At 39.3% G+C, this 17,941-nt stretch overlaps 1 protein-coding gene across 1 annotated transcript; it reads left to right on the top strand.

Annotated features, from left to right (window-relative positions):
- The first annotated feature begins 397 nt into the window (after positions 1-397).
- pah (phenylalanine hydroxylase) lies at positions 398-17,600 on the top strand. Its single transcript, XM_023952365.1, has 13 exons — positions 398-529; positions 1,281-1,397; positions 5,873-6,056; positions 9,087-9,175; positions 9,525-9,592; positions 10,304-10,500; positions 12,142-12,277; positions 12,347-12,416; positions 12,522-12,578; positions 14,033-14,128; positions 16,297-16,430; positions 16,517-16,632; positions 17,172-17,600. Exons 1-13 carry the CDS (start codon positions 458-460, stop codon positions 17,213-17,215), a joined length of 1,380 nt encoding a protein of 459 aa, XP_023808133.1. The 5' UTR covers positions 398-457; the 3' UTR covers positions 17,216-17,600.
- Positions 17,601-17,941: the final 341 nt, after the last annotated feature.

The following is a 17,941-nucleotide window of genomic DNA, read 5'->3' as shown; positions in this document are numbered from 1 at the left end:
CCTGATTCTTTTCAAATCAAGTTACATGTTATAATACAGAATAGGATCCATTTTACAGTTTTAAAGCTCAGTCGGTACATGGCAAATGTACCACTCTTATCATATGCAAATCTGCATCTTTTATAAAGAATGGAGGTTTGGATTCTGTGTGAAATATTTCACTAATAAAAATGATTGTTTAAAGAGTTATACGGTTCAAATTGTGCAGATTCAGATCTTGGCACATCTGCAGAAATAACTTCTACCTGCTCTGGCTCTGCAGAAGCTCAAAGCTTTCCAACACTTTACGTGAGCAGCCTCAAGCAACAGAAGCCAGATGTGCCATAATAATTCTGTTTCACAACAACTGTCCCATGACACACCACTGCAGAAGGGGGTGTGGAATCACGTGGCCCGTGCCCTTAAACCCCAGCAGCACGCTCACAAAGTGCAGCAAAGCCTCCAGCTCAGCATCAGCATGGACGCAGCAAAAGGGACGGTGAACGGGAACCACGACCCAGAGGCGGGGACCGCCGAGCCGGGGACCAGGGTAAAATGCACTTTGGGACAAAAGCGACACGCATACTCTGTTTTTTTATTTTTGTGATGATGAAGCAAGAGGGACCTGCACATCTAGGACTTTTAGCAGCTGTAACTTTTTCAGCTGCTTTTGTCCAGAATGTTCTGGTGAATAGAGACCGGAAAGAGCTGATGTGGAAGAAAAACAATGAGCTGAAACACACCTGGAAAATACAATACACCAAGCTATCTGGCTTCAGAGTAAAATAACTGATAACTTCTAAAGCACATGTGAATCTGAGTCAGTTTTCAAGAACACTAAGTGGTCGTTTTTTTGTTTTAATTCCCTGAAATAAGATTTTTTTTCCACTAAATTTTGAGGAAATATGAATAAAACTTTAAATTCTCAGTTTGTTTTTAGACTAATATGTAATTTTCTGACAAATATACTAATTTATAGCTATAAAAGGTAAAATATAACCCCTTTCAAAATCAGTTTTTGAATTTAAAGGTTTTCTTTTTCGCAAAGTTCCATTTGAAAACTCTGATCTCATCTGAACTGTGGAGCGTCATGGTTGTGAAATCAATTTTCAGGCTAATCTAACTGTTGCTCTAATTAAAGACAGACAGAAGAAGAAGTGAAAGTTGGTAAAACAATGTCCTGAAACACCAGAGAATATCGGGTTTTTTGTTGGTTTGTGAAGTTCAGTGAAAAAATTAGGGCTTTCTCTGACCTTTGTGACCATTACTGCACTTTGAGCTTTCATCTTTTTTCCCTGCAGAGGCGACGGGGCTCCATGTACCTGGAAGAGGAGACTAACAAGTCTGGAGTGATTTCCTGCATTTTCTCCTTAAAGGAGGAGGTCGGAGCTTTGGCCAAGGCTCTTCGGCTTTTTGAGGTAGATTTCACCTTCAGAGAGAAACTTTCCTAAAACGAACTACAGGAAAATTGTAAGAAACGTACGCTGTAATCCAAAGCAAAAGAGCTTTTCGTAAACTCTGAGGTCTCTTATGTCACTGATGTCTTCCTAACAATTCACCTAAACAAAACCCAATCCCCCTTTTTCTCCATTTTTATTGAAACATGTACATTTCTTTGATTCAGTGTTTAAAGAGAAAGAGTTGCACAAGTTTCCAGCCATTTTAGAGTCTTTTCTGACTCTGTAGGAAAACAAACTGACCGTATCTCACATGTTTGCATATCAGTTGTGTGCAAATATGACGAGCAGCTCTTTGGTCCACTGGCTGACGTAAACCGCGGTCCGACACAAAAACACCACAAGTTCCTTTTCACGTTCCAGTTGAATTCATTACAGATCAATAGTTGTTTGGAAAGCTTGGATGTTTTTTCAAAATAAGCATTTGTGTACATGGAAGCATTTAAATAATCAAAAATGCCCTAAAACCTTATCGTCAGATCAGAGAATTCACTTTAAATTCAAAAAGCATTTTCTACTATGAAACATTTTCTTCTTTTTCTTTTCATTGTCATTCTTTAAAAAGCACGCATGTTAGATGTTTCTTATTTGAGAAGTCCTAATAAGTAATGAATTCTAATGCTAGCATGCTAAAAAAAAAAAAAAAAAAATTGCGTTTATCCACTTTGAAATAGAAGTCTCGCCATGCTAATGCTAATACTAGCTGCAGTCAAATTTCTCTGGAAATTTACGAAAATTGTTACCGATTTTACGAAATGATAACCTAATCAATATCAACGTTTTACTGTGGCTGTGTCCGAATTCCTCCCCTACTCACTATACAGAGCGTTCGCCATTTTGTAGTGTTGTTCGAATCTACAATTCCAAAATCGTCTCTGCGAAAAACCAGTGTGCATCGATGCTCACTAAATATAGACCACAATGCATTGCGTTTGTTTTGCCAAAAAAATTGTATTGAAGTATATTTTTTAAATAAACTATCAACGTTTTTATCTTCAGAACTCGGTGGATTCATAAATAATCATCGGAAAACGCTCATATCAATTAGATTTTCCCTTCATATAACTGATGAAAAAAACTAGTCGTGAGCATGGTGTCCGAATTGCTTTTAAAATCCAGGACACTACATAGTCCTGCACAATTTTTAGTAGTTAGGGGTTCGGTTGGGAAGTCAGACACAGTTTAGGAATCCACTGTGTTCTGATTAAGAAATTGTGATTGTTTATTGAAAAATACTTGTTTTTTGGTGAACATTGTTTAAACGCAATGCATTGTGGTCTATATTCCCCAACCAGCATCAATGCACACTTTTTTTTTTTACAGATACTTCTTGGAAATGTTTAGGGCACTGGATTTTGGAATTGTAGATTCGGACAGCACGCAAATGTGGCAAACGCACTACATAGTGCACTACATAGTGCACTGCGTAGTCCACTACATAGTGCACTATGTAGCGCGTAGTGAAGGAACTTAGTAAATTGGAATTAACTGTCTTTAAAATGTTTTGAGCTTGTGATTTTAAAAAAAACTTCTCTTCCTTTACTTAGCTGCTTCTAGGCAATAAGTTATGTTGGCAAACAAATACATTCTCTAAGGCTAAATGTGTTTTATTGTAACTCTTTGAGACTTAGATGTTTCACTTAAACTATTTTAATTTTAAAGTGATTCCACTTTAGGGTGTATTCAGACTGGACTCTCTTGGTTTGATTAAAGTGAACCAGAGAAAATCCGTAACAAAATTTCAGCCTGAATACACCCAAGCGGGACCCTGGCTCGGGACCAGGAATGGCTCTCGGACCCATCTCTCAAGGTGGTCTTGGTTCGTTTTCCAATGGCACTGATCTTTGGTTCGCTCTGAGAGTCCTCAGTCTGATTACGCTCCGTGCTTGGAGTGGAACAACCGGACCAAAACAGCCACCATAGCCAGGAATTATGGGATGTAAATAGAGTAGGAAGATAGCAACCGTGACGAGGAGACACAGCAACTCATTGAAATGTGGTGGGAGGAGTGCTGGCTCATGAAAACAAGTTTTAACGTGATACACATTGATTTCTTACTGTTTTCCCGACGTCATGAACACTTATCGGCGTCTCCTTAGCAACCGCCTTGCCTCCGCTGCACCAAAGTAAAAAGTGCTGCACCTGATGTTGACACAGATGTTCAAAATTGGTCAGTGAAAGTTTGAACGAGCTACCCCAACAAGGACTGCAAAGCTCAGGAACATCCATTCTTCTTTCTCTCGTTGCTTTGCCCCGCCCTCGTTAATCCTGGCCAATGACTGAACAGATCTTTAGTCACGTGCTTTTGCTTACAAGCTTTGGCTCTTAACAGAATAACAGACCAAACACAAGGTTAAGGACTCGGTTTGGACCAACAGACTTCTCCAGTCTGAATACACTTGAAAGTTTGGAAAACACAATTTAACTTTAATTGAAATAAAATGACTGATTCATGAACTGTTGCTAAGCAAATTTTTAATTGCCTAATAGCTGTTATTTGCCTTTGAAATTGTGAATTTACTTAGTTGTTAGATGTGCCGACACTAAAATCAGAAAATGGAAAGGATTGGTTGTCATTGGTCAAATATCTTGCTGCTCTATGAATGGGCAGTTTTTTGGGTCAGTAATTAATCTCTGTGCAAGTGACAAACTTTCCAAAGTAAACAGCTATTGTCAGAAATTTGGCAACAAATTAAAAACATATTTTACTGTGGAAAACTTTCCAGCAGAAAATGCTTCATCATGGTGATCAATTCAAAAGTGGTGCCTAACGCCTCCCCATTAAAAGCAGCTGTAAACATCAGGAGTCTGTGGACCTATGAGCTCCCTCCATGCCGATCCTCCCCTGCTCCACCCCCCTCCACCCACAGCGTCCAAGCTAGTCTGCAAAACCTGCTGAATGTTCCCCCGAGCTAAAAAAGCATCGCCCCCTCCTTATCGTTATTGACTCCCCGCTAAGTACATAAATGCATAAAATCCAACAACAAAAGCGCAGCTTTGGCAGCTCTCTGGAGCCATGTGACATCAATCATTAGTCTTTGGATTTCTCTTCCAAAATCTGTCTCAATGTTTATCCGTGCCCACACATGACACGGCATTGTGTGTTTATGTGACAAGTCATGCTGCCAGCAAACCTTGACCTTGCACCTTGGCCAGCAGAGGAGGGGTACAGAAATCTGACGGCGTGGCCCCCGCACCCTGTGGACGGGCTTTACCGAGCCAAGTCTAGAACTAATAAAGGCTTGGACCATGTCTGCAAAAGGCAGTTTCTGTAATTTCTGAATACATTGCTCTGAGAGTTTAGTCTTCATGCCTGTGCGGACACATCTTCATTTCTGTTTGAAGCCCCTGCAGAGGGAAGCAATAACACATGGCTCACACCAAGCGCTCGACAATCGAATCCAGATGGAAGGAGGCCCCCCGAGCTCTTAACGCTCACACAGCAGTGAAAAAAACAAAACATTTTGACCATGCAGGAGACAAAAAATGTGTTTGTAAAGTTTGCATTTCTACTAAATCCAAACTTCCTAAAGAGGGAATTTGTTTTTTTCTTTAAAATACTGTAACATGTTTTATAAACTTTAAATAGTTCAGAGGGCAAAAACTCAGTTTAGCCTTAGGAAGTTTAATATTCAAGGCAGCAATCGCTCTAGTAAGCAAAAAAAAGAAAATTATTGGATAATTTTTTGTGTTAAAGCGTTGAAGGGATGATTTTCATTCCTGGTGCTCTTCTGAATTCTCTGTTTCGGTTTAAAAAAACAAACAACCTGTTCTTTTTGATGCCACATTGACACTGCAGCTTTTATTGTTTCACTGATATTGGGCAAGTTTTCTATTCACAAAAGTAAATTTTTAAAAACCAAACTACTTTTCAATGTATTTCATAAGTAGATGCGTTTATAATTAATTCATTAAAATTAAGGAAAAACAAAAAAAGGAAGAAAACTTTCACCTTTGTTAAGGACAGTAAGGTATATGAAAACCCTTCATATTTATGCGTGTCTTATTTTATTATTTGTCTTTATGTTGTCATCTTATTTTGTTCAGTTTGTTTTATTCCAACTGTTGCTCTTCTGTTAAGTGTTCAAAAAACACAGCGAACACTGCCCTCTTGTGGTCAAGAAAGGTAGTTTGGAGATTTAAAATCTAAAGATTCCTCTTTTGTTAAAGAAAATGTTGTTTTTAGTTTTTCTAACATGTTTTGTGATATTTATACTAATGATGGAGGACAAATATAAATAAAATTTGGCTTTTCCTGTCCTCCTTGTCTGAGCTGGCATTTGTTGCACCGGTTATGTTAGTTTGGGGGTGATGGGAAGTGGTGGCGGGGTTGCTTCACATCTATGGTCTCGACCACAACTCAAAGGTGTATTTCTAATGAACTACTGCCGCTGTGTAGGACTGTTTTTTTTGGTGAAAGTTCTGTGGTCTGACAGGATAATGGCATCAACCTGACCCACATTGAGTCCCGTCCGTCCCGGATGAACGGAGAGGAGTACGAGTTCTTCATCAGCGTGGAGTCCAGCTGCTCTCAGGCTCTTGATGACGTCATTGACGGCCTGCGGAAGGAGATCAGCGGCCATGTGCATGGACTGTCGCGCAACAAGCAGAAGGACACAGGTTAGTGAGAGGCTAAACAAGACTCCACAACTGTGTTTGAATCATCCAACGCTTGCATTAATTTAAAACGGCTCTGACTTTGCGTCAACCCTTAACCCTTGTGCTATCCTAGGCACTTTAACATTGGGAGTAGGGTCATCTAGACCCACTAGACAGTGCTCTAAACCTTTTTTCTTCAATGATTTGTGATCTTCACTGGTGTCCATGGATTACATGAAATCTTTCCACCTTAATCATGGTAGGAATAACACATTAATGTAAGGGTGGGTTCTTCTAAGATAGCACAAGGATTATAATACAGTGCTTTCCAAACAGAGCCTGGAAAGATGGTCAGTTGTGCCGTGGGAAATCTCTCATTTTCACTGTCATCACCAGAATATCAGCTCTATTTTCATCAAAATAGGCTCAGGTTTCACTCTGAGTAGTTTTGTGGAGCTCTTCAAAATAAATGCACCGGATTTCTTTCTCAACGTCTTCTGTGTCTTTCATAACGAGGGCGAGAAAAACCAATTTACTAACTCTAATTACTGAGATTTTGTCTGGTTATTTGACCAATTTAACACAATTTTAAAAGTCTCAGGACTGACAAACACATGTCAACTATTTATACATTAAAATTATGAAAATTCTGGGAAAATTCAAACCTTAACTAGATTATAATACAAACCTGTGATTTAATCCTCTGATGAGAAAATATTATTTTTAATATCATTAACTTTAACAGATTTACAAAGAAAAAAAACTCTCAAATTTGCACAAAACATCTTGAAATGAAGAACATTTTTTGACCAATTCAGCAATGAATTTATATAAAATGCTGGAAAAAGATCACACTCTCGACATAAATTATTTTTTGTGCCTCTCAATAACAAACGGATAAATATTTCAAGCACCTAGTTTGTGTTAACATGCTTTAATGCATTTTTAAAGGGGATTATCATGTTCTAAAACATTTTTTAATAATTAATTTATTAAGCCTAATGACTGAGAATTTTTCAGGTTATTTTAACATAAAGCCATGTTATTTCAAAAAATATATAACACATGTAAACTACACATGCCATGGAAATAATGTCAAAATTGCCTAAATTTACAACACAACCATAAATAAATGATATTAAAAACCTTTGATTTATCATCTGATGATAAAATATTTGGAATAAATGTTCAGTTATGCTAAATGAGTCTGATCTTAGCTCATAACTAGAGTGATTTTTTTCAAACAAAGACTGCTCGGGAGGCAGACTTGTTCATCAACAGCCAGCGGAGCTTCTGTCACCCACATTCCTACATCGGTGGTTTTCCGGAAAGACATCATTTGAGCTTCTGAGGGCCGACGGGTCTGAGGGGGAACTGAGGACGTCTGTGTTTCTGTCCCGAACGGGGAACATGCAAAGGTCATGCAAAGGTCACAGGCGCTGAGACTGACAGGCCCACCAAGAGTCCCCCCCATCAGCTTGAGTGGAGACACAGCCAGGGTCAGGAGCATGGAGGGGGGATTTTCAGAATATTTGGAGGCAGTCAGTTTATGGAGAATCTGGGGCCTCAGGCTGCACTAATGGGGATTAATGACAAGACTTTTCTGGGAATCCACATCCACTGAGAACATCACAGGACTCCAAACTAAATCCTGTAGGCGACACGGGAAAACCAGGATCTGATCCTGCTCTCTGAAAACAAGTCAAATACAACCATTTCTATTATATATATATATATTTTTATCATTATTGTTTGGTCAGGATTTCAAACTTCACTCTGAAAAACAAATTTCTTCTGGGCTTTAAGTAAATTTCACCATTCTTTTTTTGTATTTTTTTGTTTTGTCCAAGTTGGGTAGCAGCAACAAACAGCGTCCAATAAACAGAAAAACAAATAACTAGGAAAAAAAAAAAAAAATTATAATAAAATAGAAAAGAGAGTTTATATCTGTGCAGACTTTTACATATAAATTAAGGATGAATAGTTTTAACAAAGTATTTACATTACTCATTAACTTCTTCCTTTATTTGACTTCAAAGTCCTTTTTCTATCCCTTAGTCTCTATAGTTTCCTCTTAAGCGTCGTTCCTTTGAATGTTGTTGTTTTAGGACTTTTTATTGTGTTAACTGATGTTGATTTATGTCAAGCACCTTTCGTTCAATGCATGTTGATGAAAAAGGTGCTCGACAAATAAAGTTATTGATTAAATCCTAATTAAGTCCTAAAATATGCTTCATCTTTTGGGTTGATTTCAATAACTCATAAAGAAATAACATATTTATTTAGTCAAAAATTTTTTTTTTTTTACACTCCTAGACTGAATGAAGCCAAACAAAATCTTACAACCTTTTTGCTTTCTTCAAGTTGGATTCTTTTCTTTTAAGAGATAAGTTAAGCCCCCGCCGCCCCCTTCCATTCTGGAGAGTAAAATGACAAAAAATGTATAATTGGTGTTTTTTGTGTTGATGATGATGGAGGGCGTGCATTTAGGAAAATTAAGGTTAAAGTCGCATTTAAGAGTTTTTTTTAATCCAAAATAGTTGTGAATCTGGAAAAGACGAAAAGAAATGCAGCTAGAAAAAGATTTGTGATGTGGAAAATACGCTGGGAGGGGCACGACCTCCCCAGCTCCGCTCCATTCTGATGCATCCACTAAAACATAGATCCACGTCCGTCTTCGTTTTCCTCGCTATCTAACCTGTGCGGTTAGATAGCTCTGATATTGCTCGCCATTTTTGTTGCACTGCTAGAGTTAGGTTGGGGGTGTGAGGGGCTCTAAGCTGGTGGGGGAGAGTGTAAACAGAGAGCTCTCAGCAACGGGCAGAGGAAGCACCAACAACTCCTAGAAAAACCACACAGGCTTATGGATTTGGGCTAAAAACGACATACTGTAATCATAATTAAAAGAAGACTGGGAACGCTGTCACAACAGATCAAAATGGGGATCACAGTGGGTTTTTTAACAGTGCTTTCTGTGGTTCTTGTTTCTTAGAGTGTTGCAAACTTGGTTGCAAAGCAAACGCGTCAATTTTCCACGTTCCTTTCTTCCAGTTCCATGGTTCCCCAACGATATCCAAGACTTGGATCGCTTTGCCAACCAGATCCTCAGCTACGGCTCGGAGCTGGATGCTGATCACCCCGTAAGTTGTGTGACTCACCGTCTGTCCGCCGCTTCCTGCTCGCGCATGTGGGCCCCCACACCTCTCATGAAAGCCACGAGGAGGTCCAGCCCTCTCCACTCTGTTCTCATGGAAATGATATAGACACACAAATTGATGTCATTGCTTTAATTGGGCCCCTGTAATTATAGATAATTGCTCCCTTTTGCCACTGCAATTAAAGCCTCATGAATTCACCATGAACTAAAGAACTCTCCACAAAAGGCTGCATTTGAATATGGATTCAGACGCTCCTTTCTGTCAAAGGCCACGGCGTCCGCGGAGGATTTCCACGCTTTGATTCAGCGATCAGGTCTGTTTGTGTTTCCAGGGTTTCACAGATCAGGTGTACAGAGCCCGCAGGAAGGAGTTCGCCGACATCGCCTACAACTACAGACAGTAAATACTTTTTCTTATCTGCCAATTGCCTCCTATTGTCACAAAAACAACTGTCAAAGGGATCTGGACCAGGTTTCCTTGCTTTTCGGACGCACATCGACTGTGTCTGAACCTGGACTTGTTTAAAAAAAAGAAAAAAAATGACAGCTTCCCTTCATAAAGACAGTAAAAGATCCTTTCAATAAGGTTTTTTTTAATATAATTCAGGAATTAAAGCTTGATGGTCCCCATTTCACATCAATTTGACCAAAAATGTTCTATTAAATCTGAGCTAAATTTCAAAACAGTATTCATATAGGACAGCAGCTAGAACCATTTAAAAGAAAAAAAGTCTGTATTTAAACATATTGTTTTGCATAAAAAATAAAAAGAAACGACATGTCAGTTGGTAGGATTTCATAAAAGCACGGCAGAGGAGGCATCATGATTTGGGCTTTAAACTTTTCAGCCTCCAGAATGTTCTAGAGCTAAAAGTGATGACAGCCAAAAGAGAATTATGATAACACAAAGAAAAGTGCAAACACCAGGACTAACCAAGGATTTAGAGGAACCAGAAAGATCCAAACTTCTTCTTTCATTAGCTACTAATAAAAAACTACAGCTAGCATAAGGAGCTTGATGAGCTAAAATGAGGGAGAAAAAAAAACTGTTTCACCTGAAAAAACTGGAACCATTCCCACTCTTCTCTGCGTTTACTACCTTTCTTTCCAGTGGCCAACCCATTCCCAGGGTGGAGTACACCGAGGCGGAAAAAGAGACGTGGGGGATCGTCTTCAAGGAGTTGAAGACTCTGTACCCGACTCACGCCTGCCGTGAGCACAACCGGGTCTTCCCGCTGCTGGAAAGATACTGCGGCTACAGGCAGGACAACATTCCCCAGCTGGAGGACGTGTCTCGCTTCCTACAGTGTAAGTTGCCTCGTATGATTAACATGTTTTGTCGTATGTCGTATGATTTAACATGTTTTTATTGTAAAAATAACAAGGATATCTACTTATTTTAAATACTACATATGGACGTAAAAAAAAACACCATTCTGTTTTTTTCTCAATTACAGTAAAATTATGTTGGTATTTTACAAAAATGTACTGTAAATTTTACGGACTTTTTTTTACAGTGCACCCACTGCTTCAGTCCACGCTTGGTTTAGTTCCTGTGAGAGAAAGAAAACCCGAGAAGACAAATGTTGTACGGAGATAAAACATTTTTTTTTGAAGGAATTCTTGGAAGGGTTTACCTGACACGTATGTGATTTGTGTGACTCCAACTTAAACTTTATTAGCAACCACTGAGAGACAAACGGGAGCTCCTGAGCGCCCTCTTCCTCATGTCTTTTCAGAGCCGCTGAAGATCTGCATGAGTTAGGAGGAAACGGATGGCATAGTTTTTCATACTGTTATTTTTAATCGATATTTTGGAAACAACCTTTTTTGTTTTTAACTGAGTTTAAAGGTTTTTTATTTACTGTAAAGCTACGTTCACAGCAGGCATGTGATGAGTTCGTGTTTGTCGGTGGTTGCTAATAAAGTTGAACAAATTCTCACTTTGCAGAAACTGGAAAATAATTTTTTTCACAAACATCATTCAGGAGGTTCTCAGGTTTTTTTCCTCATATGTGGTGCGTTCAAGAGCATTCTCGAAAGCTCTTTTAGCATACGGTGTTCACACTGGACTGTCGTGACCTGATCCTAGGGCATGTGCTCACAGTTGGAAGAGGCTTGGTCCGAAATGTGGAATCTTGCGGATTTTGCTCCACTTTTTTCTTTCACACCTCTATTTCCAACATTTGAAAGACTTGGTGTCCCAGAATTCCAGCCAGACAGTTGTTCACCATGATCAATTTCAAACGGTTGGCACTTGCGTGTTTTGAAAAAGAGGCACCATCGTTATGTCACTACTAAATCCAAGTACCTGATTGGTCAACATTCAACTCCAAAGCACATTCCACGGACGTGCGTTTTGTGCGTAGAGCCCGAAAACAGCAGTAAAAACTAGCAATGAGAGTTTTGATCGCGGAAACCTGAAACATGCATTTACATGGACTTTTCACTGAAAGAGGCCTCTTGAATCAGCGTTTCCGAAGGTGGTGTGAACGTAGCATACGACAAAGTAGTTAGTTACCAGATCCACTAGCGGGCAAGTAAGGATTCAACTTAATGTCATAAATTATGTATATTCTAATAATAAACTCTTGTAATATGATTGTAAGTTATTAGGTGAATTGAGTCCATATAAATTAAAATATTTCCCCATTTTTTAAGCAAATATGTGTGGTAGAAATATAAAATAAATGTTTAGCAAAGTACAGAATTCACTCTTTTTTAATTTTTCAGTTATTGTATTGCAGTTCTGTGATTTCAAACACTAAACCATGTTTACAGAAGGTTTTTTCTTACATTTATTAAAAGGAGAAAGTCCTGTGACTCACAGGCCTTGTGTAACACAAAACCTGATTGATGTTTTAGACCCGGCCTGTTCAAATACCTCACTTCCCTTCCCGTCTCTTCTTGCCCCCTCACGTCTGCCCCCCTTTCATCCCACCAACGCAGCCTGCACAGGTTTTCGGCTTCGCCCCGTCGCCGGTCTGCTCTCATCCCGTGACTTCCTGGCTGGGCTCGCCTTCCGCGTTTTCCATTCCACGCAGTACATTCGTCACGGCTCCAAGCCCACGTACACCCCCGAGCCGTGAGTGTCCGCCGTTTTCTGACGGGACAAAACCAACAGAAACGAAAACGTCTCTTCTGTCTGAAACAGGGACGTCTGCCACGAGCTGCTGGGACACGTTCCTCTGTTAGCCGACCCCAGTTTTGCCCAGTTTTCCCAGGTCAGTTCAGTGAACACAGAACAAAATCTACTTTTTACAGATCATCATTTCCCTAGAAGAAAAAACGATGCTTAACAGAAAAATGTTGATTTTTTTTCCTCACAGGAAATCGGTCTGGCCTCTCTTGGTGCCCCTGATGAGTTCATAGAGAAACTCGCTACTGTGAGTGTTCATCAAAACTGTCCTAAAATTCCCTTTATTAGCTATTTTTGTTAGTCTGACTTTTATTTTTTTGTCAGAGTACAGATTATAAAGTCACCGAGACTCAATGGAGTCAATTTTTGTCAAAAACTGACATTATTTAACTGAACACATTCTTACATTTATTAAACTAAATCAGTACTACAAAGCAAACTTTTCTTAACTAATCCCCTTCCTGACGGGATTAAGACTAATCCGGTTCAGAACATGGATCTGATGGGTTTGAGCTGTGAAGTGGGCGTGACCTCAGTTCAATTGATGAGAATTGTTCCATTTGTTTATCAATAAAATGGTGCAGAGGTAAAGGCAGTCAACCTCTGATTGGAAGATGGCAGGTTCAGTTCCCACTCTGCACACCCATGTGTCCGAGTGCCCTTGAGCAAGACACTGAACCCCCACATTGCTCCTGGTGGTTATAGGTTGGCGCCAGAGTTTTTGGCTGCAGAGACTGGGACGGTGAAGCACATATAGGATGCAACAGTCAACATTTAAACCATTTAGTAGAATGTATTTTTACATTTTTTGTTTGGTTTATATAATAATGGTACAGCACTTCAAGTCTGCACAGAGAATTACAGTTGGTAGTTTTAACCCTTTAAAGCACATTACATCAAAGAATTTACAGAAAATGCGATCTTTTTGAATTTTTTAAAACATTTTGATGAAATCCACAAAAATAGTTTTGCAATGTAATATTTCATGATGTATAAATAGTATCAAATAGGGGGATTTGGTAAGGTTTTGCTCACAGCAATGAGAATTTAAGATGCAAAAATATTAGCATCAGGAAAAAAGCACCGTCTCTAATTTGATCCACACATTTTTAAACGTGGTGCAAAGAAATATTGACTTTTTTTCCATCATTTTATAACTAATTATATGAATTATTTTATGATTTTTTTTCCCATGTAGATTTTTTTTTTGTTTCTTATGGTGGCCCGAAAACTTTGTTGTATACCTCACCATAAAATTTGTAAAAAACAAAAAACAAAACAAAAAATCAATTGCAACCAAAGTAATTTTTGAGATTTCATGGAAGCAGCCATTTTTGAAATGAGCAGGAAAAGCCCTTCGACTGTCCCTAGTGGAATGATGATGAACTACAGGGCAAAAAACATGGACCAAGTTCTATACAATGGGTTTTTTAAAGAAACTTTGGATCATGCTATTGAGATAGGGGTCACAGAAATGCGTGGACAACTATGCCACTTGCAGAAAATGCCTGTCACTTGCAAGTGAATCCTGGTGTGTCTAGAGGCAGTTCTAATGAGTGTTTAAGAACCTATGTGACTTTTTTTAAAATTATTTTTCACCTGCAAGCTTTACATTGTAGAGAACTTTTTTGCGCATTTTTATTTATTTATTTTTTTTTGCTTTCATTGGATCACGCTTCCACAATCCTTCCATGTGTGCAGGTTTACTGGTTCACTGTGGAGTACGGTCTCTGCAAGCAAGGCTCCGAGATCAAAGCGTACGGAGCCGGCCTGCTTTCATCCTTCGGAGAGCTGCAGGTAAGAGGAAACTGAGTCACCAGAACCAAACCATCACCGTGCGTTAGGTAGAACCCCCCTCTCCCCTCCCGCCCCTCCCAGCAGCCGCTCTGTTTCATACAGTGGCGGTTTTTGATATGGGCGATGTGGGCGGTCGCCCAGGGCGGCACTTCATAGGGGGCGGCATTTGCCGTGCCCGATGCTGTGCAACTATATTCAAAGAGGCTACTTAATTCTAGGAGGAAGCTTTGCGCTTTTAATTTGAAATTGCTTCAGCTGCCGACACTTAACACTTTTAAATTGAAACATCAGACTCTTAAGAATGTCTTCATCCTGTTTCCTCTTCACACTTATGGTGCAAAAAAAAAAAAAAAAAAAAAAAAAAAAATGAAATAACTCAGAGTGAAACAACATAAAACAGGCACATGAAAAGGAATTAGGCAGAACAAACACCCGTGCTCAACCCAATTTCAACAAAAGCAGGCAATGGGGATTATTTCCCATAATTCTTTGCTCCGACACAGCAGAACCGACGCACGCGTGACCACCGCCCTCTGCTGCAAGATGCTTGCGGCCACACCTCTTTGCGGTAGTCTTTGGAGCATAAGTCCAAAAACTCGAGAGGGGGGCGCAACTCGCCGGTGGCTGGCTGAATCACGCTAAGAGGTGATTGGGAGAATTTTCTATCTGACAATCAACTCTGGGCCGCAGCTGTGCCTTCCGTCATAGAGACGGAGCCGCGTGTGTCAGAGGGAAGGGGAGGGGGAGGGATTGTTACGGGGGGAGAAGGGAGGAAGCACCCAGGCGCAGAGAGCGAGAGGAGGCGGGGGCTTTAATAAACAAAACTAAGGACGCAAAACCAAAACCACTGCAGACGGGAGGCTAGAAACACTAAACACTCGAAACGGGGAGAGCAGACTAACATACTATGGACCAGCCCAGGAGAAAGGGAATGACAAGACTTAAATACATACAGACAACCGAGACACAGGTGAACACAATCAGGAAGGATGGGGAACCAAAGTAAAACTCACAACAAAAACGAAACAGGAAACCCTACAAAATAAAACAGGAAGTTAAACTCAAATCATGCCAGAACAAAAAGGAAACAAACCACAGGGGCAAAGAAACAGAAACCGTAACAGGGGTGCTGGGTGCAGACCATTTTTTATGGATTGAGTTTTTTTGGAGGATTTCTACTGTTGGTGTTGCACAAATTTAGGGAAATGCCAAATATTTTTGGAGTAATCCCACTGATGAATTCTATGATTTAGTCTTTTATGTTCTATAAGACATAAACATATTAAAAACAATACGTTTTTTTTTTAGATCTAATCCCTCTGATATGTTTCACAAAGACTCACTCAGGACGTCACACATTAAGAAATTATTGCTAAAAATGAAGCAGGAGTCCAGCTTAAAAAAATGCTCTAAAAAATGATAAAAGAGCAAAAAAAAACGGAAATATTTGAATTGTAATTTCTTATTAATATTTCCAGGCTTTCTTTGTTTTATTCTGCAGCATGTTCATATTTGTATAATTTTGACAGAATATATTTCTATGGAGAGCTAAGTATTACAAGTTATTTAGGGTTTAAGTTAACTTGTGTTCCTGTTTTTATTCATATTTATGTTCAAAAAGTTCAGTTTAAAAGGTTTAAAAGTTTAGCTTTAGTGTGTTCAGTAAATGTTTATCTTCTTCGGCCAAAAACCTTAAGCGTGTTTGACTGAGTTTGACCCCCCTGTAATACGAGTCTAGAAAATGCATGCATTTTTTTATGTAAAATTGCTAAAAAGAAGATAGGGAACACAACAGGATGTTGTCAAATTTTGTATGTGTGCGGTGCGGGGGGGGGGGGGGGCGCCTGTGGGGTTACTCGCCCAGGGAGTAAGTTAGTGTAGAACCGCCACTGGTTTCATAAAACGTGTTGCACAACCGCCATGGCTGTTGGGGAGTGGGTTAGTGGTCCACTCCAGTTCAATGTGTCACTGGGGGAGCCCCCAGCGGGATGGATGGACGTAAAGTGGTTCACTGGGTAAGAAGGGACGTTTATCCAGGTCACAGGTTACATGAGCTGAGGATGTGCACTCGGCCGGGACGACCACCGAGCCCTGAGTTATGCCTCACTTCCTGCTTACAGAGGGAAGGTTCTGATCTAAAAATAAAGCTGTGATGTGTTTTTATGCAGTACTCCCTAACGGATGAGCCCAACATGTTGCCTTTTGACCCCGAGAAGACCAGCCTGCAGAAGTACCCCATAACCGAGTACCAGCCGGTTTACTTTGTGGCAGAAAGCTTTGAAGACGCCAAGGAGAAAGTGAGGTGGGTGTTCGGATCATTAACACTTTGCAGAACAGAAGTCCTCCATGACTCGACCGCCTGTTGAACAACAATCTGTTTTTCCATAGAAAATTTGCAGGCACCATACCGAGGCCCTTCTCGGTGCGCTACAACCCCTACACCCAGAGCATCGAGGTCCTGAACAACACCCAGCAGCTCCGGAACCTGGCCGACTGCATCAACTGTACGCAACTTCTGATTTCTGCACAAAAACAATCTTCTCCTCTGTGGCTGATTTAAAAGCTGGGGGCACCGAAAAATATCCCAAAGATACAGACATCCATAAAGACAAGAGAGTTAATTCACAGAAAAGAATCAATGAAGTTTTTCCTTTGAATTAAAGGTCGTGTCACACAGCCCCTGCGTGCATTTTGAGCGCATTGCACGGATGAAACACGGTCCTACATGCATATATGTGGAAAAAGTGAGAAAAGTTGTGGTCTTTATGTAAGATTTTGACAGGTGTATCACGATTGAACCCCTTTAAAACCACGAAAAACATGCAAAAAACAAGTAATTCAACATAGATCATGAACTATGCGTGATTATTGGGCTGTTTATATGCAATTCAACAGTGATCGTGCATCAAATATGTGATTTTAAGGTGATGTGAAGTAGTTATGGGTGAGGGTGGGAATTTGGACACAAGTCTTTATTTCTGTCTAAAACCTTGTTGTTGTTTATTTGGTTAAATCAAAAAAGTTGTTTTTTTTGTCCCATCAGGTGAAGTGGGGAAACTGTGTGAAGCTCTGCAGAAACTGGAGTGAAAGCTCGTCTGACCCGATGTCTTCTTACTAAAAACAACCTTTCTTTGTATTAAATACATATGCATGGCAGAAAATTACAATATTACTGTGACTGATATAGAGCAAACCTGCAGGTTAATTTAGGGAATTAGATGCTAGAGTAGAACTACGTATGTTACTATTAGTAGATGAATGAATTAATTTTACTGTTCTTTTTTTTAAGTTGATTTTTTAATAACAAAAAAGTATAATTAGACGTAATCATTTGTTTTATTTAGATTATGAACAGCTAAATGTAGTTCATTTCCTTAATGAATTTTTTTATTAGCTCTATTAGAAGATTTCTTTGAAATAAATCTTTTTGGAATTGTAATTTTTCCGTTCAAATAAAACTTTGATTCACTTTTGCTGTATCATGTCATTTTTAAGGTGAATAAAAAAAAAAAACTACACCCAAACTGAACAGTTTTAATATTTTCCACATAATTAACAATTTGTGGGATCAAATGAGTTTTATTCTATTCCATAAAAACACATCTTAACATAAAGCAGGCAAAATGTTTAACATCCCAGATCAATGCCATCTATCTGTAATGTTTCTGTCCACTGGTGAATTATTTTACTTTATGACAATTTTTCAATGAATGTTTCCTCTTGTTATTGAAATCCAGATTATATTTATGTCTTTTATTTACAAATTAGAGGAAAAAGAGTAAACATGTATGTTTGAAAGGCTTTAAAATACAC

The sequence above is a fragment of the Oryzias latipes genome, chromosome 23 (genome assembly GCF_002234675.1).
Source record: "Oryzias latipes chromosome 23, ASM223467v1".
NCBI classification, from domain to species: Eukaryota; Metazoa; Chordata; class Actinopteri; order Beloniformes; family Adrianichthyidae; genus Oryzias; species Oryzias latipes.
This window is presented reverse-complemented; position numbering and strand designations above follow the sequence as displayed.

Excerpts from the sequence above, each read along its gene's own strand:
- pah (XM_023952365.1), top strand. The coding sequence starts at position 458 with ATGGACGCAGCAAAAGGGACGGTGAACGGGAACCACGACCCAGAGGCG. Across the intron at positions 9,176-9,524 it reads AGCTGGATGCTGATCACCCC|GGTTTCACAGATCAGGTGTA; the intron begins GTAAGTTGTGTG and ends TTGTGTTTCCAG. Across the intron at positions 14,129-16,296 it reads CATCCTTCGGAGAGCTGCAG|TACTCCCTAACGGATGAGCC; the intron begins GTAAGAGGAAAC and ends GTTTTTATGCAG.